The 27,636-nt window shown below is 51.6% G+C and overlaps 1 protein-coding gene across 8 annotated transcripts; it reads left to right on the top strand.

Annotated features, from left to right (window-relative positions):
- Positions 1-309: 309 nt before the first annotated feature.
- On the top strand, positions 310-27,636 carry Capn15 (calpain 15). Of its 8 annotated transcripts, none has more exons than XM_036195356.1 (13): positions 622-948; positions 12,526-12,814; positions 20,536-22,009; positions 22,537-22,745; positions 22,847-23,030; positions 23,098-23,321; positions 23,895-24,020; positions 24,102-24,254; positions 25,172-25,333; positions 25,420-25,646; positions 25,752-25,918; positions 25,998-26,176; positions 26,250-27,636. In XM_036195356.1, the coding sequence occupies exons 2-13, from the start codon at positions 12,639-12,641 to the stop codon at positions 26,425-26,427; spliced, it is 3,459 nt and encodes a 1,152-aa protein (XP_036051249.1). In that variant the 5' UTR covers positions 622-948; positions 12,526-12,638; the 3' UTR covers positions 26,428-27,636. The 8 variants fall into 8 exon arrangements, 7 of the variants coding, with proteins under 7 accessions (XP_036051246.1, XP_036051248.1, XP_036051250.1 ...); XM_036195354.1 differs by adding an exon at positions 7,745-8,173 and having other exon boundaries at positions 25,420-25,918; positions 26,250-27,635; XM_036195353.1 differs by having other exon boundaries at positions 310-948; positions 25,420-25,918.

The following is a 27,636-nucleotide window of genomic DNA, read 5'->3' as shown; positions in this document are numbered from 1 at the left end:
GCTAGGAGTAATTCCGTTACTTCTGGTAGCCATAGGGCTCCAAAAGGGAAATAGCTTGGGGGCTCTTGTAAACATCACTCAGAGGACCTGGGAAGATGTCTCAATTAGGTGCCAGTGTTTCTCTAGGAAAAGTGAAGCGCCTATCTGGCACAATTGAGTAAGCACAGGCCTCGGACCCGAGTAGGTCCAGAACGATTGCTACTACAGACCACTAGGACAGAAGTCGGTGAAGGGATTGGTAGAGGTAGAGAGCAAGCAGTCCATGCAGACAGACTGACGCAGCGCCGCAGACAACCTCCTCAGACCTAGTACAATCGTGATCCAGACTACTGACATCGCCCCTGGCGCAGGGAGACTCAGGCGACGAGGATGCCCAACAGAGCCTTGCCCAGAAGTCCCTCGCAGAGCATCCTGGGAGCTGTAGTCCATTATGTCCCCGGATCCAACGCACCTCATTACGCTGGCATGAGGGTAGCACCTGAGTCGGCGGACTGCGCGGCTCCTCCCGCGTTGTGAGAGCGACATACCAGGGGAAGAGGACAAGACTAGGGCGGTCCGTGGACTACAACTCCCGGCGTGCCTTGAACGACGTCGCTCTGCCCTGTGGGAATCGTAGTCCCGGCGCGATTCCCAGTGCCGCGTGCGCCCCTGACGCGCCGTAGCCGCGGGCCCCGGCTGGGCGCCACGCTACGGAGGAGGCGTAAGGCGTACCGGGTGGGCCGGGCGGGACGGCGGGCTCTACGGAGGCGGCGTAAGGTTGCCGGGCCGAGACTGGCGCTTTGGGGCCGAAAACGCGCTAAGCCGGCGGAACATCGCGGCTGGCGCGAAGGGGGCCTCAGTGCCCTCAGGTAGAAGTTGTGGGTCAACCGACCGAGGGCCGGCACCAGGGCCGCGCCCGCCTAGCCCGACCGACCGCGAGCGCTGAGGAGGCGCCGCTGGCTCGCTAAGGTGAGTTCCACGGTAGGCGGCGGGCCAGCCGGCCTAGGACTCTTAGAGCTCGGCCTCGGGCCACCAGCCCGGATATTCCGTGTTTCCTTGGGAGCAGCAGCCTGGCTTGTGGCAAGCTGAGGTTCGGGGAGGTGGGGGGGTTGGTCGTGTGGGTCACCCCAGGCCAGCCCCGGAACCCCAGCCGCGGGCGACCCTCAGTGCCTGCCTGTCCTTGAGTGCCCTCTTGCCCACACTCTCCGAAGGTGTACGTAGTGGGGGCACCGTCTGCAGAAACCTGCAGCTCCCTGGGGCGGCAGCGAGAGTGGCGCGTAGGGCGTCCTGTGTGCCCTCCCATCCCACACTTCCTCCTGCTTCTGTGGGCCCGTCAGTAGGCCGGGAAAGTTACAGAGTTTGTCCCTTGACAGTTGCGGGATTTTCTTTTTGTTGTCTGAAAAGGGGCCTCCTCCTCGGTCTGATCAGGGAACCCCGTTGTGTGGCCAGATGGCCCTTGTGCGCTGGCTCTCAGGCTCCCTGGAGGGAGTGCCTGTAGTTTGTTACTAGACACTGGTAACAGAACCGTGAAACACCTAGGCTCTATAACAAGATCCCTTCCTGAGCTTCAGGAATCTAAACACCCAGGCCCAGAACCTGAGAAAGAACCTTCGTGGTGTTTGGGGGTTGGCCCTGCAGTTGAGCAATAAAAATGCATCAGGAAGAACCGCCACTCAGTAAGGAACTGTGAGTTTTGCTCCTCCGGTCCCAGGCTGGAGAACTGGAAGTCACGACGTGGAGCTCGCCTCCGAGGTTCTCCAGAGTCTAGCTGTCAGGATGCCCTCAGGACCACAGTTCTGGAGTAGAGCACAATTGTGTCCAGCTGAACAGCAGCAACCTTGTTTCCACCAGGTAGCTGATCCTCTGCTGGCCATGGTGTCTTAGAGCAAGAGGAGTGGTTGCCCATCTGTGTAGAGCCTCAGCTTGTCCTCCAGGAGAAATGGGTTACTTTGCTCTCCGTTCTTGGATCTAGGCTTTGCCCTAGTTCTGACTACCAGGTTTTGCCTACTCCCAAGCCTTCCTGGCCCCTTCTGTACATTATCCAGGCCTCGAGGCAAAACAGGTCAGCCCCATTTTACAGATGAGGAAACTGAGGCTGTAGGACAGCAGTTGTCAGGGGAGGGATAGGTGGAGTTCTAAATCTCCAAATCACAGTCTGCTTCCACATTGGTGGCATTTGAGAGAAGAAGAGCCTTTTTGGTGGCCTAAAAACCTTCACTATATATGCTGTTGATGAGCTGATCAGTTAAGAGCCCGAGAAAGGTAGAGTGGTCCTTTGTCCAGTCCTGTGGTCTTTAATGTCAACTGCCCCTCACTGTACTAGACAGTTGCTGAGAGGGAAAAATTAAATGGGAAAAAAAAAGGATTAGAAAAAAAGTGATCAATGAAAAAGCTGTTGAGCTCTTTGGAAAACACATATACAGAAATCCAGGATCACTGATGACTTGTCACATTATTTTGTCCTGGTTTGCACACTGCCTGGCCTGGGAGGCTGAATGTGAGAAACACAGCTATGGTCTTAAGGCTCTGTGCTCGAGCCTAGAAAAGGGGACTTCCTGTCTCTACCCCTCCCCTTCCCAGGGGTGGGGATTGTTCTTTTTCCTGACTGTGCATCTCTTGACTACCCTGTCCTCTGGTCCCCACTTTATACTGGCTATGTCACCTGACAAGCAAAGAGCATTCTGAAATGCATGTGCTCCTGGTTCCAGAAGCTCTAACTAGTCTCCTGATTCCTCAGGCTGGATGCAGTCTCTGCCATTTGGCCTTTCCATATTGGCAGTATGTCTTGGCTATCTGGAGCCATTTGACCTCTATACCTCTGATATCCTTCTGGCTTATCCCCAGGGCTCTACTGGGGACAACCCAGCTTCCTGAGTCTCCCCTACTCAAGTCATGTGTGTTATTTCTTGGCAGGTCCTGGTACCCAATTCAGTCCAGCTCTACACTGAGCAGGTAGCCAATGAGCATCCTCAGTTGGCTGCTGGCCATTGGTAGCGTTGGGTCAATTGACTTCTAAAGTTGAAGAGATCTTGTGATCCAAAAGGGCAGCCTGTGATCTCTGTGGAAACAAGCCCCTGGCCTCATCTTGTTTCTCAGTCTTAGAGTGAACTTACCAGCCTATGACCCTTGCATAAGTGCCACTGAAAGGAGGCAGAGGAAGCTGTGGGTTGAGGCTGTGCTGGGAAACTAGCTTAGCCACACGATTGTCACTTTGTGGATCATAGCATGGCTGTGTGGAAAACTTGTGACCAGTGGACCAAAGAGCATCTTGATGTGGGCAGCATGTTGCTTCCCAGGCTGGACCTACAGTTTTCAGGGGTGGAATTATAAGAGGACAGAAATACTCTACCACAGTGTGGAGATACAGGAATGATAGTGTGGGACCCTAGGGTAAGTCATCATAAGATGCTGGATACCCTGACTATTCTTTTGTAGTCTTCTACACTAGCTCCATGTGGGAAACCAGTAATGTAGCTTCCCCTCTGTAAGGATTCACAGGCACGGGGCAGGCTTGCTCAAGTCTCCATGTTAAGAGACCAAGTGGAATACTTATGTTGGCCTCAATTCTCTTGTACTGACAAATGCATAGTCATGGCTCTTCTGCTGCATATCCCATGTCTCAGCTTCCCTGATACTGCCTTCCCCACTTCCCTAGTTGCTAAGCTGGAGAGAGCTTCGGGTTTGAAAATGTCAAGGTGCAGCCATGCCTGCTGCTAATAGTCAGGATAGGAAGGCAGCAGAGTACTCCTTGCTGTAGAGGGTGCTCCCATACCCTCCTCCATGGTTCTTAAAAAGTTGCTCTTTGGGAGGTTGGGGATTTAACTCAGTGGTAGAGCGCTTGCCTAGCAAACACAAGGCCCTGGGTTCAATCCTTAGCTCCTTAAAAAAAAAAAAAAAAAAAAAAAAAATGGCTTTCTGTCCCTTTCTTGATCTTGCTGACCATACACCATTTGATGAAAAAATCAGTGAGTTCTACAGCTTTCTGGAGCCCCTGTCTTCTGCAGATGTGGAAAGGCCAGAGCTTAGTGGGAAAGGAAGTGCTGAGAGATGTGCTATGGCCTCCTCGGTCCTAATCCAGCAGTGAGCTTGAGTGCCCATGATTTTTGTTTTGTCCATGGCAAGGACACCAGGCTACCTTCTATCTTTTCTCTTAAAATTGTATTTCACGTTAAACAACATTGAACTTGTGAGCTAAAACTGAAATCTTTTGTTTTCCTGGCAATACCATTTTGAAAACCATAATTTCTGGGACAGGTCTAATGAAGATAATGTGCAACTCCAGAGACACAAAAGGATGTTCAGTAACCATTTCCCTGTCCAAGAGGCATCAGGGCCAGCATGTAGATGCCTCAGACTATCCTTGCCTCAGAGGCCAAATGCAGAATCCCAGCCTCAAGAACTGCTATAGTTCACCCCAGCAGGATTAGTGTGTCTTATTTGTTCAGAGTGGGTCTACAGCTGGAGGCCCCACTGCTGTTCTGAGGCCCAGCCTTGAATTTGTGTGAGCATTTGTGTGCATGTGTTTGCCAGGGCAGGATTTCTCTGTGTAGCCCTGGCTGTTCTGGACTCACTCTATAGACCAGGCTGACCTTGAACTCAGAGATTCACCTGCCTCTGCCTCCTTCCCAAGTGCTGGGATAAAGGTGTGCACAACTACATCTCACTTCAGCCTCAATTTTTTACTTCTGCATGTGAGCTGGAGAACAGGAAGTACTTCTGCAAAGCCAGAGAACCCAGCTGGCAGAGCAGGGCAGCAAGGCAGAGGGCTGGTCACCAGAGAGCAAAAATGGAAAACAAAAAAATCTAGAACTCAAGGTTGAGAACTACTTTGTAACATGTTCTGGCTTCATCTCCCATTTAGGAGTGAGGGTGTAGGACAGCACTCTTCTTCCTAAAGCTTTTATCCTACACTTGGCCCTTAGGTGGAGTTTTTCATTTTCAGTAGACTATCTGGTTCTCTTTAGCAGTTCAGCTTGCACCCTTCCTCTTGTGTGTAGATGGCGGGTGATGGCCACTGTCTCCAGTGTTGTTCAGATGAGAAGGCAGTGGCTAAGAGAGTATAGGAGATTGCAGTGGCCCAGAAAGGAAGTGCAGGATGAGGACCTAGGAGTATCTGCCTGGCATGACAGCATCTGCCATAGCAAGCAGGAGCTGAAAAAAGCAGAGCTTTGCAGCTTGAACAGTGGCTACCCATTGGCAATTGGAATGGCTGAGCAGTGCCAGGACCTGAGTCCAGGGAATCTTGGTGACACTCTGCTGTTCCCCTGAGCCCTGCCCCAACCTGGGCGCAGTTCCCTGGCAGTACCTGGACAGCCTAGGCTTCCTTGCCAACTACTACTGAACATTAGCCCTGGAGATGAACTCTGCCCAAGGGCAGAGCCAACTTGAGGAACATCAAGACAAGATCTTGAATAACCCCTTCTGTTGTCCTACAATGTAGAATTAGCCACAGGCTTGTTTGCCGTGGGACAGGTCGGTTCCTGTGACAATGGCAGTGAAGAGCCAGCAAACCATGTTGTCCCCTGTGGTTTCTGGCTGTTGAACAGACACAGCTTTTTAAAGAGTCCCTGTGTGGCATATGCTTAGGTGGGGCAGTGATGAAGTTCTCCAAGAGACTCTAGCTGTAGCACTATAGAAGAGGGCAGAGCTTGAGCCACATGGCCAGTCAAGATGCAGATAATCCCAAAGCCTGCATTTGGCATTCCTGGGCCAGAGTCCAAACCCTGAGGAGCATGCTGTCTTGGTGAATACTGCAGTGGTAGCCTCTTCAGAGGCCCTTTCCCAAGGCAGCAACACCAGTGTAGGCGCATTGGCAGCTTGTCATCTGTGTGACCTCAGAGGAGCTAGTTATCAAGTGCTGTGGCTTGTTGGTTGGTTTGGTGGATGGAGCAGCAGAGTTGAAGTGCTTAGGTGGGAGGGAAGAGCCCCTTTCTCTAGGCCAGTGCTCCCCGGTGACCAGCCCTCTCTCTGCCTTGCTGCCCTGCTCTGCCAGCTGGGTTCTCTGGCTTTGCAGAAACTGTTTTTGGAAAAGTTGTGCTAGTGGGGTTTGGTCCTGTCACTTGGGCCTCATACTCTCCTGGATATACCACCTGAGATGTCTCCACTATGGCCTGCCAATGGCACTCACATGGAGTTATTGCACTATAGGGTATCTTGGCCAAAAAGAGGCTTAAAGAGCTGAGGGGGGTCCATTTCTTTGGAGGCACTCCACCTATCTTCAGGGAATGCTGTTCAGCCAGTTCTCACAGAGTTGAGTCCTCCTCTTGGGTAGATCCTAGCCTTGTCTCTTGGAGGGAGAATTCACTTCCTGTTCCCAGGTCATTTCCTTAGGGCTGGCCTTGATATCAGCTGTCTGTTGGACAGAGTTCATCTCAACAGTGGCTTGTTCTTGGCTTCACATCTGGACTGGCTGCGTCCTTCCCTGGTGGGTACAGCACTAAGGTATGGTGGGTAGCTATTGGTGCCAGGTGAGGCTAGGACTGCTGCTTTCTCTTACCATCCACTATCTCAAGAGAGGAAGGTATGGGGTTACTGAAGTTACAATGGCAGAGGATGGCCCTTTGTAAGCTTTTCAAGAGGAAGGACTTGTGTGATAGCTTCTCTATCAGTGTGTGTGGAAACCCCATTCTACTCTTGTTCCCTGGGGTTGGGCACTGTGCTGAGGGTACTCCCAAATGGGGATATAGGGAAACATTGTACTTCCTATACCAAGAGCTCTAGAAACACAAGGTACAGTAGGTTTTCCTGGCCTTGACTTGGTTGATATCCCCAGATTGTCCTTCTGGGAATGAGGCATCCCACAAATCCGTGGAAGCTCTGGGCAGGAAGTACTGACTTGGCTGTGGTGTGTAGGACAAAAAGACAGGATATACCAGGGGACCCTCACATGGGTTTGCAGCCCTTAGGTTTCATGGCTTGTGAGAACCATGATTAGTCCCCACCCAGCCTTCAGCCCTGAGCATCCGTGACCTACTTCCAGATGGGCTGTCATGACCAACAACTTCTCTCAGAGGGCCCTTAGAGCTGAAGGTGAAGCTGGGGACAGCAGAGAGGACTTAGCCTCCTGACTGAGAGTACACCCTTGTGTGGCTCTCTGCAGAGTCCATGTCATCCTGTCTTCTCATGCTTGTCCTGGAGGGCTATTCTCCAGCTGCCCTCAGCATATGCAGAGACCATCATCTTACACCAAGGCTGGGGACATGCTAATACATCTTGATAATTAATACTTTGTCTTTCAGAGCAGTGGCATCCCCACTCCCTTGCTTCTTTGAGGCCAGATCTAGGCCACTGTCCCATTTAAAAGTAGAACAATTCCCAAATGCAAATGAGGGAGGAACTGGCTAGTAGGTCTTGGAGTGGGAAAGGCATAAATAAGCCCCAGGGCTGAGAGGATGGGTGAACCTATTTCTCAAGTCTTGTGGTCCTTAGTACCCCTGCCCCTACTGCCTCTTGTTGGAGGCTGATGTGGTTACACTTAAGTCATGTAGCAGTGAGACAGTGTCAGTGGTAGGGATCTCTGAGAATCACTGTTTGCTGGGTCTAACCTAAAAGCCTGACTTGCAGTGGCGGTTAAAGGGTGTTGGCTAATCATACAAACTGGAGCCAAAGAAGGAGCAAGGAAGTGCTTTCAGGACTAGGGAGTGGGTTTTGTCCACCAACAAGCCCCGTATGAGAGGACAGCCTTTGGGGTGGCTCAGGTCTGCCACCCAGTGTGGGGGCGGTGCTATGTTCTTATGAAGCCCTCTCCTTCCTGTTCTCTTTGCAGTACAGCCTAGGCAATCAGAATGTGAACAAAGACTGGATCCACCTGTGTTGGCATTCTTCAGTGTCCCTGCCTGTTACTACATGCTAATTATACTGGAGTGCTCTGGCCTAGATGGAGGAGACCTGGGAGGGGCCAGCGTCCTTCATTCAAAGAAGGTCCCAGTGTCCTTGGCAAAGTGGCGTGGGTGTGATAATTACTTCTATAGAGTGTTGGCCAAGCCAGAGAAACAGCCAGCTCTCTCTAACTAGGACTGCTGCTGGATTTCCTTTCTACCCTTCCAGTGGTCTCTGAGTACAGTTGTCAGAACCCAGAAGGAAGGCCTGTAGAACCTTTTACACAGCTGCCTACCACACATGTGGAGTTACCAACCACCAAGGCTAAGAAGGTGCTGGGGCCTACGGTTGTGCCTGAAAGGCCAGCAGAAGGAAGGTGGGTTTCAAGAGGCACACGTGTACAGTTGGGTGTGGTGACACATGCTTATAATCCTACACTTGGGAGACAGTGGCAGGAGGATCAGGGTGGAAGAACATCCTTGGCTACATGATGGTTTAGGCTAGCCTGGGATACATGAGACCCTGTCTCAAAACAAGCAGAGACACACTAATGCCAGCTTCTTGAGGTTAGAGGGCCACCTAGGTCAACAAAGAACTGGTAGCCAACTGCTCCCTGGTGTGTGTGTTGGGGGGGGGGGGAGGGGAGTACTAAGACTATGACAGCATCTTTCAGTGGGCCTTCATCAAGATAAGTGTTCCTCGGCATACCAAGGGACTGACTCTTCCCTAACAGTAGCATGGAGAGCTCCTGAGAGCATTGATTGCTCTTCTGCCTACCTTTCTTTGTTCTGCACACTTAGCAAAAGAAGAATGTGCTGTCTCCATGCTCCCAAGAGATACTGTGCTCAAGGAAGGCATCCCCAGTGAGCAAACACTGAGGCAGGAGGAGGATAGGCTCTGGACAGGATGACAAGAGGGGTAGGTAGGGATTATAGGAACTGTGAGGCAGACAGCACTCAAGCCCATGCAGGACTCTAGTGTTTTCTGGAGGAACAGGTAATCCTCCTGGAGTCAGACAGACAGCCTATGAGTATTAGTGCCTGCTTTCACGGTGAACATGGCAAGGCCCAGTGTTAGCATTAGATCACCTCAAGACCCTATTGTAAGCGGTTTCTGCCCCATGGGCATCTCTGCTGAGCTCAGCTTCCAGCACTCTTCCTTCCCTCCCTGCTCAGGGTTTGAATAAGAGAGGAGCACTAGAAATGCTGGGGTACATTTCTCACAGGGCTTGTCAGTTTGGGGGAGTTGTTCTGGCACGGACACAAGCACAGGAGGCAGGTATACTGATGGAGTATGTGTTGCTGGGCCCCTGAACAGAATCCTGTCACCATTAGTTAACTGATGCCCCATACAAAGCCACCAGCACATAAGGCTACTGAGTCCCATGAAGTGACATGTCTATACTGAGCTAGAAAACAGACTAAAGATCTTGCTTGATTAGGGCCAAGTGCCATGGTCATGCCTGTAATTGTAGTGCTCAGGAAGCTGAGGCAGGAGAATCGGGAGTTTGCTGCCAGTATAGGCTACATTGTAAGACTCTCTGTGAAAATAATCAAAGGCGGGCTGGAGAGATGGCTCAGAGGTTAAGAGCACTGACTGCTCTTCCAGAGGTCCTGAGTTCAATTCCCAGCAACCACATGGTGGCTCACAACCATCTGTAATGAGATCTGGTGCCCTCTTCTGTATACATAATAAATAAATCTTTAAAAAGAAAGAGAGAAAGGGAGAAAGAGAGAGAGAGAGAGAAAGAAAGAAAGAGAGAGAGAGAGAGAGAGAGAAAGAAAGAAAGAAAGAAAGAAAGAAAATAATCAAAGGCAATAAGAGTGTGAAGTTAGCTAAGATTACTTAGTAGCGCCCTGAGAGGGCTGGGGAGTCCCAAGAGACACCTTGATTAGAAAAGGGATATTTAGGGGCTGGAGAGATGGTTCAGAGGTTAAGAGCACTGGCTGCTCTTCCAGAGGTCCTGAGTTCAATTCCCAGCAACCACATGGTGGCTCAAACCATGTGTAACAAGATCTGGTGCCCTCTTCTGGCCTGCAGTCATACATGCTGTATACATAATAAACAGATAAATCTTTTTTAAAAAAGGATATTTAGTAACTCAGTAACATCATTTGTGATAAATTTCATACTGACAGGACAAACAACATTCTAGCTATGTTAGATTAAACAAAGTATGCTAAAGTCTTTTCACCTGATCTTTGTTATTTTGTGGGGTTTTCTTCTTCTTCTTCTTTTTTTTTTTTTTTTTTTTTTTTTTTTTTTTTTTTTTTTTTGGTGGAGCTGAGGATCGAACCCAGGGCCTTGCACTTGCTAGGCAAGCGCTCTACCACTGAGCTAAATCCCCAACCCCTTTTTGTGGGGTTTTATAAGATTTCATTTGTTTTATTTTATGTGTATGAATGTTTTACCTGCATATGTGAATGTGTGCCTGGTACCCAATGATGTCAGAAGAGCATGTCAAATCCCTTGGAACTGGAGTTACAGATGGTTGGGAAGCATCATGTGGGTGCTGGGAATCCAACCTAGGTCCTCTGCAATCTCAACAAGTGTTCTTAGCCATTGAGCCATATCTAAAGCCCCTGTTTGTCCATCTCTGAGATGGGTCTCAGTGTGTGCCCAGACTGGCCTAGAGATCCGATCTGCCTGCTTTAGCCTCCCTAGTGCTGGGTACAGACATGCACATGCCCAGCTCTGTCTGTTCTTTTTTGAGCTTTGTATTACTATTATCATATGTGGAGGTCAGAAGACATATGTGGAAATTCTTCCACTGTGTGTTCTGGCCAGATCTCCAGCCCTCTCTTAGTTCCTTGTGCTTCCTTTGTGTGGGTTGCAGAAAGCCTGAACCAGTACTGTACTGTACTGTCTGGTCTGGACCGGCCAGCCCTCCCTAAAGGAACAGTTGGGGAGGACTCGTGGCATCTTGTGCTTTATGAGCTCTGAGAGAAGCCACAGACAGCATGTAAATAAATGAGCACAACCTTGTTTAGCAAACCCATTTGTAGACACTGAAATGTGAATTTCAAGCCGACATGGTAGCTAACACTTATGATCACAGCACTTGGGAGGCAGAGGCAGGAGGAGCCTGAGTTTAAACCCAACCTAGGCTACATAGTGAGACCCTACCTCCAGAAAAAGGATGTGTGTGTGTGTGTGTGTGTGTGTGTGACATTTTAGTTTTAGTTCACGTAAGTTTTGTTTCTCCTACCCTTTTCCTTTGTTTTCTTCCTTTCCTTTTCTTTTCTTCTTTTTTCTGGTTTAAAACTAACTCTGTAGACCAGGCTGGCCTTGAACTCACAGAGACTCACCTGCCTCTGCCTCCCACATGCTGGGATTAAAGGCATGTGCCATCACCACCTGGCTTGCTTTGTTCTCTAACCATTCCAAAGTATGAATTAAAAGCTTTCAAGTCTCACACAGTCAGTCACCAAGCCAGTGGGGCCAGTCCCTTGACAAAAGCAGCCTCTCACATGCTAACTCAGAAGGTAGTTGGGAAACATTGCTTCATGGGAGAATCAGCTAGTTCTGATTGAAACCTCTTGGTGAAAGGTTGCAGGACTAACTGGCCCCATGCCTGGGTGTGTTGGAGAGGGTTTGGGCTTGATTCTGTTGGTCCTCTCAGATGTCAAGTGCTGACTCTCAAAGGCACTACACAGGCTGTTACCTGTCATGTGGGGCTGTCTCTTGAATCTGCAGTACTTTGTAGGTTGTCTCTCAGCTCCTTATATCAGTCTCCCCTCACCTACACCCCAATACCAGAGCCAGTGTTATAGAGGCGTACTCAGAAGCCAGAGAATGTGCTGTCAGTGAGTGATAGGAAACCCAGGGGTAGGAACTGCCAAAACCAGGACGAGTTTGTGCTCTACCCAGTCAGAGGGTAGCAGAGCTACACACCTTAACCTAGAGCCCAAAGAGGGACCCCCACACATCCAGTTTCTCATGTGTGTTGATCTCCCCAATTGCCAAGTCCTCCCTGTCCCAAAGATCTATCTATCTCTCTCTCTCTCTCTCTCTCTCTCTCTCTCTCTCTCTCTCTCTCTCTCTCTCTCACACACACACACACACACACACACACACACACACACACACACACCACCCTTGGCCAGCAGGTGTAAAATGGCTCTCCCTGCAGCACAAGCATCTGCTCTCTAGCTCATGCATGGACAGTTTCTTAGGGTCCCTGGCATTTGTCTGGTAGGTGTGTGCTTACACAGTCAGCTGCTGCTCTTCTAAGGGCACAGTTTGGTCCTGACCTCTTAGATCATCAAGTACCATCCTGCTCTGTCCTCTGCTCCTTCGCTATTTCCTTCCCTGTGGGCTAAACGTCTCCCTAACAGTTTCTTCTGTAATAAAGCAAACTGTCCTCCTAACTGGGAAATAAAGCCCTCTGAAGACTAGAGACAAGTTTGAGGGGACGATGGGTTTTTTCAGATTAGGATGATAACCTGAAACCTTAATACACCACAAGTCAGGGAACTGCAGCTCCATTTGGTGCTGGCCTTTGGCCTGTGGCCTATTCTCTTGTGGGGCTTGTCTGTGGGATGTGCCCTACAGTGCTGAGTACTTTAAAGTCATGCCTAGGTCCCTGAACCTCACTTTCCCCTGTGTACTCCAGGCCACTTGGCATGCTGGGAAACTCACTCAGGGCCTAGAGTTTCATCTGTGTGAATCACACTGTTTCTTTTCTCTTTTTATTCTGTTCATTGTTGTTGTTGTCTCACTGACCAGCCGGCTGCCCTTTCTCCGGTGTGGGCACTCTCCTCTCTCCATGCTTCCGTTCGCGTGCCACCGGCCAGAGGTGACCAGGCCCTGCTCTCTACGTGGCCACTGTCAGGGGGGCCATGGGGAGCTCTGCCTCCTCCCTGGCTGCCGAGACGGAGTCAGACCACGGCTTCCCTGGGGGGCCACCCTACCCAGGACCCCCAGCAGCAGCTGGCTGGTGTAGGAGCGGCCCTGGGGAGACTGTCTGGGGAAGTGCTCTGGTCACCAGACAGCACCCACGTCCCCGGGCCCGAAGGTAAGAAGGTGGGGAGGGGCAACCCTGAGGGGTCTTAAGCAGGAGACTGCTCTTTCAATGTGTCCCTGTTTGGCACAGATGCTTGCTCAGAACAGGGCTTTTTGTTTATCAGTGCTCTCTGGCAGCTCATTTCCCCTAAAGGTGCAGGAACTCATCTGATCTGGGGTTATTGCTGCTCCTGGCTGGCAGGTCTGGGACTTTCCTTTGCCTGAGGTTCTACTATGGCCCACTGTTGAACAGTGCTTGCCCAGGGCCTGCTGAATTCTTGTGAAGGCTGTCTGGAGACCCCCTTCCTAGGGGGCTGATGACTTCAGACCTTGTAGCTAGCTAGGATGTGTTAAGAGTGCTGGCTTGCTTCACAGGGTTGTCAGAATTGAACACTGCTTCCCTTCCCAGCCTATGGTACATATCTATGCTCCAGTATGGCTGCCTCTAGGGATGCCATCTGGCTGTGAGGAACCACAGGGGCCTGCCTTTATCTGCAAGTCTTTTCCACAGCATGCATGTCATGTCATTAATTCCTTTTGGAAGAGTTTCTGGCACCCCCTAAATATCTAGGACTCTACCTCAGAGAAGATGCAGACCTAGTAGATCTGTTCTAGAGAACCCAGGTAACACTGATCTTTTCTTTACTCAGAGAAATGCATGGCTGTGACTTCTACAAATCAGCTCACTTACCCATCTGCCGGGCATAGGAAGTTAGCTGGGCATAGAACACAGACAAGAGACTGCCTTCTGAGGTGCCTTTAACACTAAGCTCTGAGATGGCAGACAAGTGACCTTTTGGAGCTGCTGGAAGGAGGCACTGAGTCTGAATGTATCTATCTGAGTCACTCTATTCACTGGGATACTCAGGCACTGGGAACTCAAGATCTAGAGAGACAGGACAAACAGAACTATGGAGGGACCTTGAAGCAAGTGGGGGTACTGCACTGTTTCTCATGTGCATGAAGACATGACAGTGCCCGCTTCCCCTTAGTATTGCAAGATGCTCCAGGCAATTCCACCGATACAAGTTGTAACTCCTTTAAGCCATTTTATTGGAATGTGACTTATACACTGTCTCAGTTTTTCTACTGCTGTGATAAAACACCATTGGCCAAAATCAACTGGGGAGAGAAGAGTTTATTTCAGCTTACAGTTCACAGCACAGTCCACCTCTGAAGGAACTCAGAGCAGAAACCTGGAGGCAGGAACTGGTGCAGAAGCCATAGAGAAGAGCTGCTTGCTGGGTTGCTCCTCTTGGCTTGCTCAGCTTGCCTTATAGCATCCAGGACCACCAGTCCAAGGGTGGCACTGCCCACATTAAGTTGGGCCTTCCTACATCTACCATCAATCATGAAAATGTACCACAGGTTTGCCCACAGGCCAAATAGTGGGGGTATTTTCTCAATTGAGGATCCCTCTTCCAAAATGACTCCAGCTTGTATCAAGTTGACATAAAACTTCACACACCATCAAATTCACCTGTTATTAATGTATGTTCAGGTCTTTTTCAACCAATTCATAGCTTTGTCCCAACATCCTTATAAGTTAGTTTGCACCTAAAAGAGATCCTGTGTGCAGTCACTCCATCCCTGCACTTGCCCCAGGTAGCCACTGAACTGCTTCCTGTTTGTAGGTTTACCTTTTCTAAAGATTTTACATGTGACCTGGGTGTCTGACTGGCTGCTTCTTTCACTCAGCATACTGTCCTTAAGGTTCATCCACATTGCAGCATGGACCTCCTTCCTTTACATGCTTCAGTGGTATTCTGTTGTAAGAATAAGCTACCCTTGGCTTGTCTGCTCATGAATAGTATGTTATTTCCACTTAGCTTTTATAAGGCTGCTTATAAACATTCATGCTAAAGGTTTTATGTGGGCATCTGTTTAATTGTTTTGGGTATATCCCTGATCTGGAGCTGCTGTGTTTGGGGTAAGTTTATACAACATTCTGAGAAACACTGCTGTCTGAGGGTTGGCCCACTTACATTCCCACTAACAGTGTTGGCAGGGTTCTGGTGCCCCTGACTTTGATAATGCTTCCTATCATCTGTCTTTGACTCTAACCACCCTGCAGGGTGTGCAGTGGAGCTTTACTTGATTGAATTTGCATTTTTCTGATGGCTGATGGTGTTGAACATCTCATGTTTTCATATATGTGTGTGTATATGTATGTATGTGTCTCCTGAGGAAAAAATGTTAAGAGTAGAATTGCTAGGCCCACACTGTGGCTTCGTGTGCTGAGGCTATATGTTAGACTTGTTTTCTCAGTCTTGTGTCAGTAAGCAGTGCTCCAGCAGAGAATGTCACCATGTACATGTCACATGGGTGGATGGCTCTCCTACTTTTACATTTACACACTTTTACTAAGTTCAAGTGTGTAAATGAAAGTGCAAGGTTCATTATTGTTTAATTTTTAAGTGAGGTTTTTTAGGGGGGCATGGGGGGTTGCTCAGCATTGTGTATCACACCCATAGCTGCAGAATTTGGCAAGCTGAGGCAAGAGGCAAAGTAAGATTGCTGAGCAGTTAAGGCAGCCTGGGCCACATAGTGAGTTCCAGGCCAGCCAGGGCTACTGAGTGAGGAGACCCTTTCTCAAAAGACAAAAGTAAAAGCACAAGATTCAAGAGGCTGTAGAGTTGGCACAATGGTTGAAGCACTTACCACTCTTCCAGAGGACCTGGGCTCAGCTCCCACTGTGGCTCATAGCCATCTGAAACTCTGTTTCTAGGGATCCAGTGCCTCTTCTGACCTCTCGGGGTTCCAGCATGTCCATGGTACATATACATACTCTCAGGCACAAATATGCATGAAATTAAATGTGTGTGTGTGTGTGTGTGTGTGTGTGTGTGTGTGTGTGTGTGTGTGTGTTTAAAGCACAAGATTTTTGAGGCAGGTGGATCTCTGTGAGTTTGAAGCCAGCCTGGTCTACATAGTGAGTTCTAGGACAGCTAGGGCTTCAAAGAGAGAACCTGGCTCAAAATAAATAAATAAATCACAAGGGTGTTTTGTTTGTTTGTTTGTTTTGTTTTGTTTTTTGAGCTGAGGATTGAACCCAGGGCCTTGTGCTTGCTAGGCAAGCGCTCTACCACTGAGCTGAATCCCCAAACCAATCACAAGGTTTTTAAATCCAGAACTGTGGCCAGGCATGATAGTGCAATCCTATAATTCCAGCACTCTAGAGGTGGAAACAAGAGGATTGGGAGTTCAAGTACAGCTTGGGCTATGTGAGGGGGAAAAAAAATTAAAGACATCTAGAATTGTTTGGCTGGACAAGTTCATCTGAGATAAAACAAGGAGGTAGGATTAAGAGAACGGCCAGGCAGAGTTGGTGCACGCCTATAATCCCAGCACTCAGGAGGCAGAGGCAGGTGGATCTCTGTGAGTTCGAGGCCAGCCTGGTCTATAGAGTGAGTTCCAGGACAGGCTCCAAAGCTACACGGAGAAACCCTGTCTTGGAAAAAAAAAAAAAAAAAAAAGAGGAGCGAGACCCAAGACTTGAAGATGTGTCTTCACTCCATAGTGCTCCATCTTCCTGCCAGGCCCTCCTAAATAGGTGTCCCCAGTAGTACTAGTTCCCACGGGCATCCAGGTTGAGTCAGAAATCAACAGTGTTAATGATCTGGAAGAGTTCATACATATCCAAACGAGAGAGAGGATGGACATCAGAGGGCTGCAGGCCTAGACGAATGGCAGGAAGGCAGGAGGTGACACTATTCTGTGACCACCCTTCGGGACTCCTTCCCCACATGTGTGCACTCACACAGAAGTAACACAGCCTGGGAAACAGCAGCCTTTCCCCAGCTCTTACAGGGTGCTAGGTGGGCGGGGAGAAGCATGGGGCAGAAATTAGCAGCCATCGCAGCCCCTCACCTCTCAGGACTACCGCCTCCAGCATAGCTACTGTTCTCCTTTTGGGTAACCCCCATTGTGTGGATAAAAAGGCAGCTCACACTAGCTGAGCCCAGGTCAAGGTGCACCTTCTCCCTCCTCCACCCACTTGAGAGCCCATTACAGGAACCCTGCTATGTCTAGCCTCACCTGGCTGGTTAATCAGTAGACAGTTGATTCAGGCATTGGCTGCCCAGGGACAGAGACAAGGAGGACACACCCATCCAGAAAAACCGAGCAGGCCAGACTATAGTCAGCCTAGGAGAGTAGACACTACTCTCACCTTATACAGGCCCTCAGGACAGTCTACCCTGAGCACGAATTAGGGCTAAGAACCTGGCAAGGGTAAGGCTTGGAGCTGCTCTGTTGGTCAGGGGCATCCATCTTTTGGTGGCTAATGAGTAGCTTCCCAGTGCTTCCTCAGGTTGGTAGTTTTATTGGGGAAAGACTCCTGCCATGACCACAGCAGGATGCAGCAACTTTCAGGTCCTCTGGGTGCTCACTCCCTGGTTCCTCAGGTAGACTGTTGCAGCTTTGGAGCCTGTCACCTCCCTGTGCATGAGGTCTGAGTGTGGAGATGCCCAGGAAGCTGAGAACAAAGCCAGTGTTTTGAGTAGACTTCTGGCAGTTGACTCAGTTTGCTCTCTGTTGTGAGCCTGTCTTGAAGAGTTGGAATTACTTCTGTGAGCTCATGTGCTGTGATTTAGGAGTGTTTGTGTTGAGATTTCTTGAAAATCAAGTACAAAAACCCTTTTAAATTTCTTTTTACTTCTGGATCTAGGAGTCAAGCCCAGTATCTCATACATGCTAGGCAAGCACTCTGCCACCTAGCAACACTCTAGCCTTTGTGTGGAGAGTTCCTCAGGGGTTTTGCCAAAGTCTGTATACAGATTTTATTGGGTCTTCAGCTCTACACAGGTTTTTGCTGCAGACTTTGGTGATAGACTTGCCTATAGACTTCAGGTCTTTAGCCCTGGGTCCCTTCCCAGGCCTTGCAGTATAGGACTGGCCATGGACTGTGGGCATTAACCAAGTGAACCAAGGATGCTGAAGGATAGGGATCCTATGAGGTTCATAGCACACAGCTGACCAGAGTTGTCCTAAGACTCCTTGGTCTTGACAGATTTTTCTGGTTACAGAAGACCCACAGCTTGGCCTCTGGCCAGTTTGTCCTATTTCTCAGGAACAAGTTTGATCTTTAGACTTTGTTTTCTTTGGAGCTGTCCTATACTACAAATGGAGTCTTCTGATTTGGCTAAGAGTTTCCCATGTGGTTCCCCTACCTACCTCTCATCCCAGTCAGTGGCCAGGCTTTAGGTTCAGCTGGGCCAAAGCCAGACCCTGCCACCCCAGCTGTTCCCTGAGCTGAGTGAGCACCAGGACTTCTCCCTAGTCATTTTTCTTCTTGCTAGGACAGAGCACCTGACAGACGCACCGTGAGGGAAGAAGGACTCTTTAGCTCATGTTTCTGTGGTCCATATTCCATTGTGAAGGGAGGAGGTTTGCCGGGGGAAGTCAGGGAAATCTCAGAGGGACCAGAGGGACCTGCCTGCCTCTGCCTTCTGAGTGCCGGGATTATAGGCATGAGCTACCACACCCGGCTCATGCCAACATTCAAGTCAGCCTCAATGCAAAAGAGAGGAAATGGGGCATAGCAGAGTAAAACGGGGTCAAATGCCAAACTCTGTCCTGCACCTGTAGCTTATTGTGACATTATCTAGACTCTAACAGCCTTCTGCCATCCACAGCGCACACACACACACACACACACACACAGCCTGCCTCTCAAGCCAGCTCCACTCTGTTCCTGCAGCTCTCCTCAGCAGACATCCTATGTCCTGGCATTTCCAGTATCGTGGGTGTTCATTGCATCTTGGAGTTTACCTTCACAGCACTGTGCCTTCTCAAGGCCGTGCAGAAAATCTGACTGGGTATTCAAATATGTAAGCCTATGAGGCCATTTTCATTCAAACCATAGAGGTATATAGTCTATTAGTCAAGGAAGGCATGGCCATGGGAGCATGAGGCAGCTGGTTGTGTTGTCTGCAGTAAAGAAGCTCATGCTTCCTCCTTTTTTTCTCTTTTAAATACTAATTTATAGTGTGTGTGTGTGTGTGTGTGTGTGTGTGTGTGTGTGTGTGTGTGTGTGTGTGTATGCATGCCATGGCTCACATGTGGAGGCCAGAAGACACTTTATGAGAGTTGGTTCTTTCCTTTCACCATGAGGGTCTCCAGATGTCAAACTCAGGTCATCAGATTTAATGGCCCTCCTCCCCCCTTCTTATTTAATCTAAGATTCCAGTCTATGGGATGGTGGTGCTCACATTCAGAGTGAGTTTTCTGGGCTAGGCGTGGTGGGACATGGTGTTAATCCCAGCACTCAGAAGAAGTAGGGAAGTCCTATTTTTGAGGCCTGCCTGGGCTACAGAGTGGGTCCTCTGTCTTTGGTTAAACCTCTCTAGAAATACCCTCAAAGACACCGCCAAATGTGTCTTCTGTGTGATTCCAAATCCAGTTGAGTTGACAGTAAACATTAATTAACCATCACAACCTTCCTCAGCCTGGATGGTCAGTGGCCTAGGGCTGAATCAGAGAATGCCCCGAGAGTCCCCTAGGACATTTCGTGAGGATTGACTTCCCTCAGGAGATTCCTGGGAAGTGACCTATCAGACTCACTGTGGCCCACTAGGACCCTCTGGGATACCCATCCTGCTTGTGCTATGAAGTAGATGTGCAGGTGGAGACAGTAGTGCTCTCATAGGAGAGGGTGTCAAGGGGCATCCTCTGCTGGCACACACTGTGTTCTGTCCTTAACCATGAGCCCTCACCAGGTAAAGGAGTTCAGGAGCGAGGTCTGGTGATCTCCAGGCTCTGAGCTGAGCCTAAGCATCTCTCTACCTGTCCTTCCTAGGGCTACCCAGCCTACACAGGAAGGTAGAATCAGAACCAACTCTGGGTCCCTAGGCAAGTCATATTTTAGAGGGAAGAATTTTTTTTTTTCTGAAGAATAATGTTTTCCTTTTTCTTGAACCAAAGGTTAGAAGCATAAGCTTCGTGCTCCGCTGTAAAAGCAATTGATTTTCCTAGAGGCAGAGCAGCTGTGGTCAGTTCAAACGATGGGTATTGTGAAGGTGTATTTGCAGCTCAACCCTGTCATGGAGCCCAGCACCCTTTCCATCCACCTGAGGGAACCGTCCTGGGAGCAGGCAGTCAGGCCAGGAGCACAGGAAACCTGCCTCCACACAAGCACAGAGACTGCACTCCATGTACTCTATGCATTTGTCCCAAAGCCCAGAAGAATGTCAAGTAGTGGGGATAATGCAAGATGCAAGCCTCATAACCTCAACCTCCGTCCAGGCTCACCCTGTGTCTGTTTTATATCCTCACTGTGCTCAGGTGGCCTTTCCAAGAAGGATCCATACAGCCTTCCAGTACTCACTGCCACCCTGCTACAAGCCTAGTGGGGTGGAGTGTGCCAAGCCCATAAGAAACAGGCCTGAATGCCCAGGTCCAGGCTCTGATTCTTCCCTGAACTGGGTGGGACTCAAGGGTTCTCCCATGGCACCTATGGATGGGTGGGGCTACAAAGCTGAGGATGCACACTGGGCAAAGGCTTAAATTGTTCTTGACTGAAGACCACCCCACCTCTATCCCTCCTGAACATGTTCTAGAACAGAACATTGCTGACCCCAAGTTAGCCACACTTTCCACGTTGCTGGCTCTGCAGCCAGGCAGGCATCTCCCAGTCCCAGTCACCCTCCATGGAAAAGTGTTGTCCTGTTGCCCATGGAACATTGTGACCGTAGGCCTCAAAGGAGCCTCACTAATCAGGTTCTTCCCTTGCAGCCACACACATTCTCCTGGGTCTATGGCCACAGTTGGGGAGTGGTCCTGTGCGCGCTGCACCTTCCTGAACCCTGCCGGCCAACGCCAGTGCTCCATCTGTGAGGCCCCCAGGCACAAGCCAGATCTTGACCAGATCCTGCGGCTCAGCGTAGAGGAGCAGAAATGGCCCTGTGCACGCTGTACATTTCGGAACTTTTTAGGCAAAGAGGCTTGTGAAGTATGTGGCTTTACCCCAGAGCCTGTTCCTGGAGCCCCTCTGCTGCCCATTATCAATGGGGCCCTGCCCAAGCCACCCACCGTACTGGTGGAACCAAAGGGCAACTGCAAGGAGGAAGCAGGCCCTGTGCGGACAGCAGGGCTAGTGGCCATGGAGCCAGCCAGAGGGCACGCGGAGGAAGAAGAAGAAAAGGAGCAGGAGGACGAAGGCAAAGGGGCAGAGCCTGGCAGTGGCTGGGCGTGCCAGCGCTGTACACTGCATAACACACCAGTGGCCAGCTCTTGTTCTGCCTGTGGGGGACCCCGGAAACTGTCATTGCCTCGCATCCCCCCAGAGGCCCTGGTGGTTCCCGAGGTTGTGGCCCCTACTGGCTTCCATGTTGTTCCTGCTCCATCCCAGCCTATCCTCCCTGGGGAAGGTGCTGAGGCTGATTCTCCTTCTACCAGCCAGGGTCCCACCTCCACTGACCAGGAGCCCCCTAGGGTACCACCCTTCAGCCCCTTCTCACCCACCCTACAGAACAACCCTGTGCCCAGAAGCCGCCGGGAGGTCCCCCCTCAGCTTCAGCCACCTGTGCCTGAGGCTGCTCAGTCCTCGACCTCCACAGGCTCCAAAGGGCCCTCCCAGGGCCCTGGAAGAGCTGCAGCTGGGGCCTCCCGCCTCGCTGAGCTGCTATCAGGCAAGGAGTTGCTGTCAGGCAAGCGACTGAGTGTATTGGAGGAGGAGGCCCCAGAGAGCAGCCCTGCCCGCTGTGAGTCGTGCAGCGATGTCATTGACCTGGCTGGAGACACTGTCCGCTACACACCTGCCAGCCCCTCCAGCCCAGACTTCACCACCTGGTCATGTGCCAGGTGCACACTTAGGAACCCCACAACAGCCTCCAGGTGTTCAGTGTGTGGTGGCTCCAAGCTGCATGGTTTCCAGGAGCACAGTGAACCCCCTACCCACTGCCCCGACTGTGGTGCCGACAAGCCTGGCCCCTGTGTTGGCTGCTGTGGACGAGCTCCCTCAGCACATAAGGCTGCCCGTCTCTTGCCTGATCGCCTGGGCCAGTGGGCCTGCCCTGCCTGCACCCTGATCAACACACCTCGGGCCAAGCACTGTGCAGCCTGCCATACACCACAGCTTCTAGTGACCCAGTGCCGGGGGACTACACCCCTGAGGCGCAGGGAGAGCATGCATGTGGAAAAGCGGAGGCAGACAGACGAGGGCGAGGCCAAGGCACTCTGGGAGAACATAGTGGCTTTCTGCAGAGAGGTAAGTAGCCTCTTTTCTGAGGCTGAGAGCTAGCTTGGCCCAAGGTAACCAACATTTACCTCCACTATTCATGTCACACTCCCTCAGCTCACATGCCTAGGAGGATCCCAGACCTCCCATGTGGAAGCCCACAGAGGAGGAAGGGGATACAGTGAGACTGTCCTACACAGGGCAGCATGCCCTGGTAAAGCTCAAGGCTGGGATACCTGGTGTTCTGTATGAGCTGCAGAGCCTGAACCCTGGGTGGCCTCACCCTTGTGTCAGCTGAAAGAGCAGCTGGAACTGTGGCCTTCTTGCCACTGACCTGCAGTGTCATGGGCAGGGAGGCCATGTGTCCCCCATGACCACTCAGGATCATCCATTCAGAGTTGCCTAGCACCAAGTTTGGTATAATGTGCAAGAGCCCCACCCCAACCTTCTAAAGCTCTCTTGGGAGGGTGGGGTCTTTCCCCCAAAAGGTAGAGTGTAATCATTCTGGGCCTGAGGCTGCCCTGCCCAGCCTGAGTGTCCGGCCATGGTCCCTGCAGAATAGTGTGAACTTTGTGGATGACAGCTTCCCCCCCGGGCCTGCATCTGTCGGCTTCCCAGTGGGCGACAGCGTCCAGCAGCGAGTGAGACAGTGGCTGCGGCCCCACGAAATCAACTGCTCTGTCTTCAGGGACCACGGCACTCCGTGGTCAGTCTTCCACACCCTGAGGCCCTCTGACATCCTACAGGGGCTGCTGGGGAACTGCTGGTGAGGCTCCAGGTTCCTGCCAGGGACAGACAGGCTCAGGGGAGGATGGTGGCTACTGGTCCAGTTCTGGGCATGTTGTGAAGTTGTCTGGCTCCATCCAGGTTCCTGAGTGCGTTGGCAGTACTGGCTGAACGTCCCGACCTCGTGGAAAGGGTGATGGTCACACGTAGCCTATGCACAGAGGGTGCCTACCAGGTGCGGCTGTGCAAGGATGGTACATGGACAACAGTGCTGGTGGATGACATGCTGCCCTGCGATGAAGCTGGCTTTCTGCTCTTCTCACAGGTGGGACAACAAGGTGGGAGGCAGGGTCAGGAAACCAGGCAGCCTATGACTCTGATCCCTCCCCCAGGCACAGCGGAAGCAGCTGTGGGTGGCTCTCATTGAGAAAGCGCTGGCCAAGCTGCACGGCTCCTACTTTGCCCTCCAGGCAGGGCGTGCCATTGAAGGCCTGGCCACACTCACCGGTGCCCCCTGTGAGAGCCTGGCGTTGCAGGTCAGCTCCACTAACCCCCGAGAGGAACCTGTTGACACTGACCTCATCTGGGCCAAAATGCTGAGTTCTAAGGAGGCTGGGTAAGAGACAGTCACTGCCATGGTCTGTGGCATTGCGAGGAGAAAAGAGGCAGAGTGGTGGGAGAGGTGGGGAGCAGTGCCCTCAGACTGCCTGCAGCTAACATGGTGCTCTAGTGCAGCTAGCCATAGCCAAGAAGTCTAACTGGTACTCCATTCTAGGTAGCCACATTGGGAAGAGCCCTGATCTCATTACTTCCCACTTAGGGAAGTCAAGAGTCCACAGAGGAGCCCTGAGGAGTGGGAGGAGGTGTTCTGAGATGTGCCACACCATGGCCAGCACTGGGAATCTTGACTCCCTTTTCCAAGGTCTAGAAGAGTCTAGACCCAGAGACCTACAGAAGCCCTGGGCCTGGTAGTGGATGTCAAAATCCCTGCCTCCAGCTGAACCATTTCAGGCCTAAGCCTTCAGAAACCAGCTTGTTCTAGCCCAGGCATTCTGAGCTCATCCATAGTGGGCCAGTACTTCATGAAAGCATATGTCACGTGGGTCCCAGACTATACCCCACATTCAAGAAGGTCCATCTCCCCTGCTACCTATCCATTCCATCAGCCAACGTCACTTTACCCACACAGGTTCCTCATGGGTGCCTCCTGTGGAGGAGGTAACATGAAGGTAGATGATGCTGCTTATGAGAGCCTAGGTCTGCGTCCCCGCCATGCCTACTCCATCTTGGATGTTCGTGATGTTCAGGGCTCTAGGTAAGGGTCCAACTGGCTGAGGGTGAACAAGTGCGTGAACACAAGGCACATAGTCTTGGTTCTCAGTCCTGTGATCTACAGGCTCCTGCGACTCCGGAACCCATGGGGCCGTTTCTCCTGGAATGGCAGCTGGTCGGATGAGTGGCCACACTGGCCAGGGCACCTGCGAGCTGAACTCATGCCACATGGCAGCAGCGAGGGTGTTTTCTGGATGGAGTATAGTGACTTTATCAGGTACCTGGATGCCCTCACCTGTCCCATGGCCAGATCTTCAGGGAGCTGGTCTAGATAAGCAACTTGTCCATGTCCCAGCTCCTGCAGACCTCTTAAAGGCAGCTCTTGGTCTGGCCATGGAATTTAGGTCTATATGAAACAGGGCTTAGGTGTGTGATTCTGCACCCCCATGGTGTTCAAGAAACAGTCAGTTCACTATCGCTGTGACATATACTGGAGAGGAACAGTTTAAAAGCAGGAGTCAATAGGTATGATAGTATGCATATCTGTAATCCCAATGCTCCAGGAGCTGAGGCAGGAGGATCCCAAATTCCTGAAGTACATAATGAGTTCCAGGCCAGTCTAGGCTATATGAGACCCCATCTCAAAAACAAAAGCAAAACTTAATTTGCTCATGGCTTCAAAGATTTCAGCACATGATCAGCTGATTCCATTGCAATCGATCTGGTAAGGCAGAAGGGTATGGCAGAGCAAAGGTGCTTACCTCATTGCCTCCAAGAAGCAGAGACAGACAGGAAGAGGCTAGGTATGCCCTTCAAAGACCAGGCCTCCAGTGTCCTACTTCCTCCAACCAGGTACTACCTCTTGATAGCCTGTTCATTCAGCTTTGAACTCATCCGTGGCTTCACCTGCTGATGAGGTCAATTCCTTTTGATTGCGGTAGCATCACCAGCTGGGGACCATAGCAGGGCTGCCTCCTAGAGAAGGGCTTCCTGCCTATCAGTCCTTTACTGGAGAGATGCCAGGGGCTCCCAGGGCAGGGAGGGAGTGCTAGGAGACAACCAAGAGCAGTGAAGCAGGGAGTCTGCCATGCATGCTGAAAACGGAGCAACAAAGGCCCATAGTGTGAGCACTGCATCCCAGAGCTGGAGCATTGGGCTGCACTCTGCTCAGTCACCCTTTTTCCTCACTGTTAGGTACTTTGACTCTGTGGACATCTGCAAGGTACACTCAGATTGGCAGGAGGCACGAGTTCAGGGAAGTTTCCCAAGCACTGCCAGTGGACCAGTGGGTGTGACGGCACTCACAGTGCTGGAGCGTGCCTCTCTGGAGTTTGCCCTTTTCCAGGAGGGCAGCAGGTAGGCAACAGGTTGAGCACTATACCAAGTTAAAAGCTCATGGCTATGGCCACATGAGCACCCAGCCTATTATCTCTGGCCCCCAGGCGCTCGGATTCAGTAGACAGTCACCTCCTGGATCTGTGCATCCTGGTGTTCCGGGCCACTTTTGGCACTGGTGGCCGCCTGAGCCTGGGCCGCCTCTTGGCCCACAGCAAACGTGCTGTTAAGAAGTTTGTGAACTGTGATGTCATGCTGGAGCCTGGCGAGTATGCTGTGGTGTGCTGTGCCTTCAACCACTGGAACCCTGCTCCACCAGGGCCCCCTGCCCAGGGTAAGGGCCCCAACCAAATGAGGCCCATACCCACCTTCCTACCCTCTGAGCCCCAAAGCCCACCCACGGGAAAGCTGCTGGCTCCCTTATCCACACCCCCCACAGCCTCCAGCCCCTCAGCAGGGGTCCCCCGAGGTGCCCCCGAGCCACCCGGCCACGTACTCGCAGTGTACAGCTCCAGGCTGGTCATGGTGGAGCCGGTGGAGGCGCAGCCAACCACACTGGCCGATGCCATCATCCTGCTCACTGAGAGCCGGGGCGAGCGGCATGAGGTGGGTGGGGTCCTGATGGGGGAGGGCAGCGGGTGGGCAACCACCAGCCCTGGCCCACCCACCCTGTGCCTGTGCCCAGGGCCGAGAGGGCATGACCTGCTACTACCTGACTCATGGCTGGGCGGGGCTCATCGTGGTAGTGGAGAACCGGCACCCCAAGTCCTACCTGCACGTGCAATGTGATTGCACCGACAGCTTCAATGTGGTATCCACACGTGGCAGCCTGCGTACCCAGGACAGTGTCCCACCCCTGCACAGGTGGGTACCTGCTATTTTTCCCCCTACCCTAGGCCCTGGTCTCCCACTGGTTCTCATTAGCCCTGTCCTGCAGGCAGGTTCTGGTGATCTTGTCCCAGCTGGAAGGCAATGCTGGATTCTCCATCACCCACCGCCTGGCACATCGCAAGGCAGCCCAGGCCTTCCTCAGCGACTGGACAGCCTCTAGGGGTACCCACAGCCCCCCACTCACACCTGATGTGGCTGGTCTACATGGACCCCGGCCACTATGACTACAGTTCCCTAGGGCAGGAGCTATGTGCAGATCCACCCACCTGCCCTCCCCTACATGCACTTTATGAGGGAGACCCCCAATGGAGGATGCTTGAACCAGAATCTCAGGACCCTGCCCAGGGAGCTACCGGCTACAGGGTACAGCCTCCCCTGGGCCTCCCTCCCCTCCTCCTCTACCCCAAGTACCCTCAGTCCCCCACCAGGCCTCCCAGCTGCCATGCAGAGAATACCTCTAGCCGGGTGGGCTTCATTCCAGTTCTTCTATCCTGAGCCCTGGGGACAGCTTCAGGTGGCCAAGGCCCAAATGGGGCTGCCCTTGCCTGTGAATATGGGGTCATTTGCTATAGAGAGGCATCCCAGATATGTGTTCACAGAACCAAATCTGGGGGCTCAGAGGCCATGATCCTGCCTTGAGAACCTGGGTAACCTTTTGTGGGGGCTCCGATCTGCCGCTTCCCCCTTGGTTTGTTCCCAAGCCCAGCTCCTCGCCTAATGAGCAGGGTCCTGATAGCCCTGGCGTATGAGCAGCGCATTGCAGGAAGCAGATGCCTGATGGCCATCAGCCAGGGCTTGGGGACAGCTGCCCCTCCTGCAACACTATGCAATTCCTGGAGCACCTGCCAGGATCGAAGCCATGATGGGGTGGCAGGTCGGATGCCAGATCCAGCCCGGCTGTCTGGAGAAGCGCTTTGTCCTTAGCTTCCCTGGCCACAATCGGCACTGTCCCATGGCCTCAGTCTGTCCACAAAGAAGGACATCCCACCCCAGTCCCATTACAGGCACACGTAAGGTGTGACTGATTACTCCCTTCGCTAGATGAGGGAGCCAAGCTGCCCACCTGCCCAGCATTCCCCTAGCTGCTTATCAAGATCAGAGCCCTTATCTGCCACACGGACGCCTGAGTCATTTCCTGGGCCCCCCACCTGGCTGCCACTGTCCTGCAGCCCCTTAGGTAGTGGGCAGCTCACACACCCACTATCCTTGCCTCCATGGGGCTTGCGAGGGTTTTTATACCTAGAGAAACATTCCCTTCCCCTCTGGGCCTCCTTTTACTCTGAGCTGTGAATATTTTTAACCCTGTAAATAGGACCAGCTCTTCGAACACAGAGACTATTTTATCAGCTATCAGTCCCTTCCTTGTTCGATGACTCCATAGGCCGTTTCCACTCAGGCTCCAAGGACCAAATAAAAGCGTTTTGTTTTGTAAG

The sequence above is a fragment of the Onychomys torridus genome, chromosome 8, assembly GCF_903995425.1.
Source record: "Onychomys torridus chromosome 8, mOncTor1.1, whole genome shotgun sequence".
Taxonomy (NCBI): domain Eukaryota; kingdom Metazoa; phylum Chordata; class Mammalia; order Rodentia; family Cricetidae; genus Onychomys; species Onychomys torridus.
Note: the sequence above shows the minus strand (reverse complement) of the source record. Positions and strands in the feature narration are given on the sequence as shown.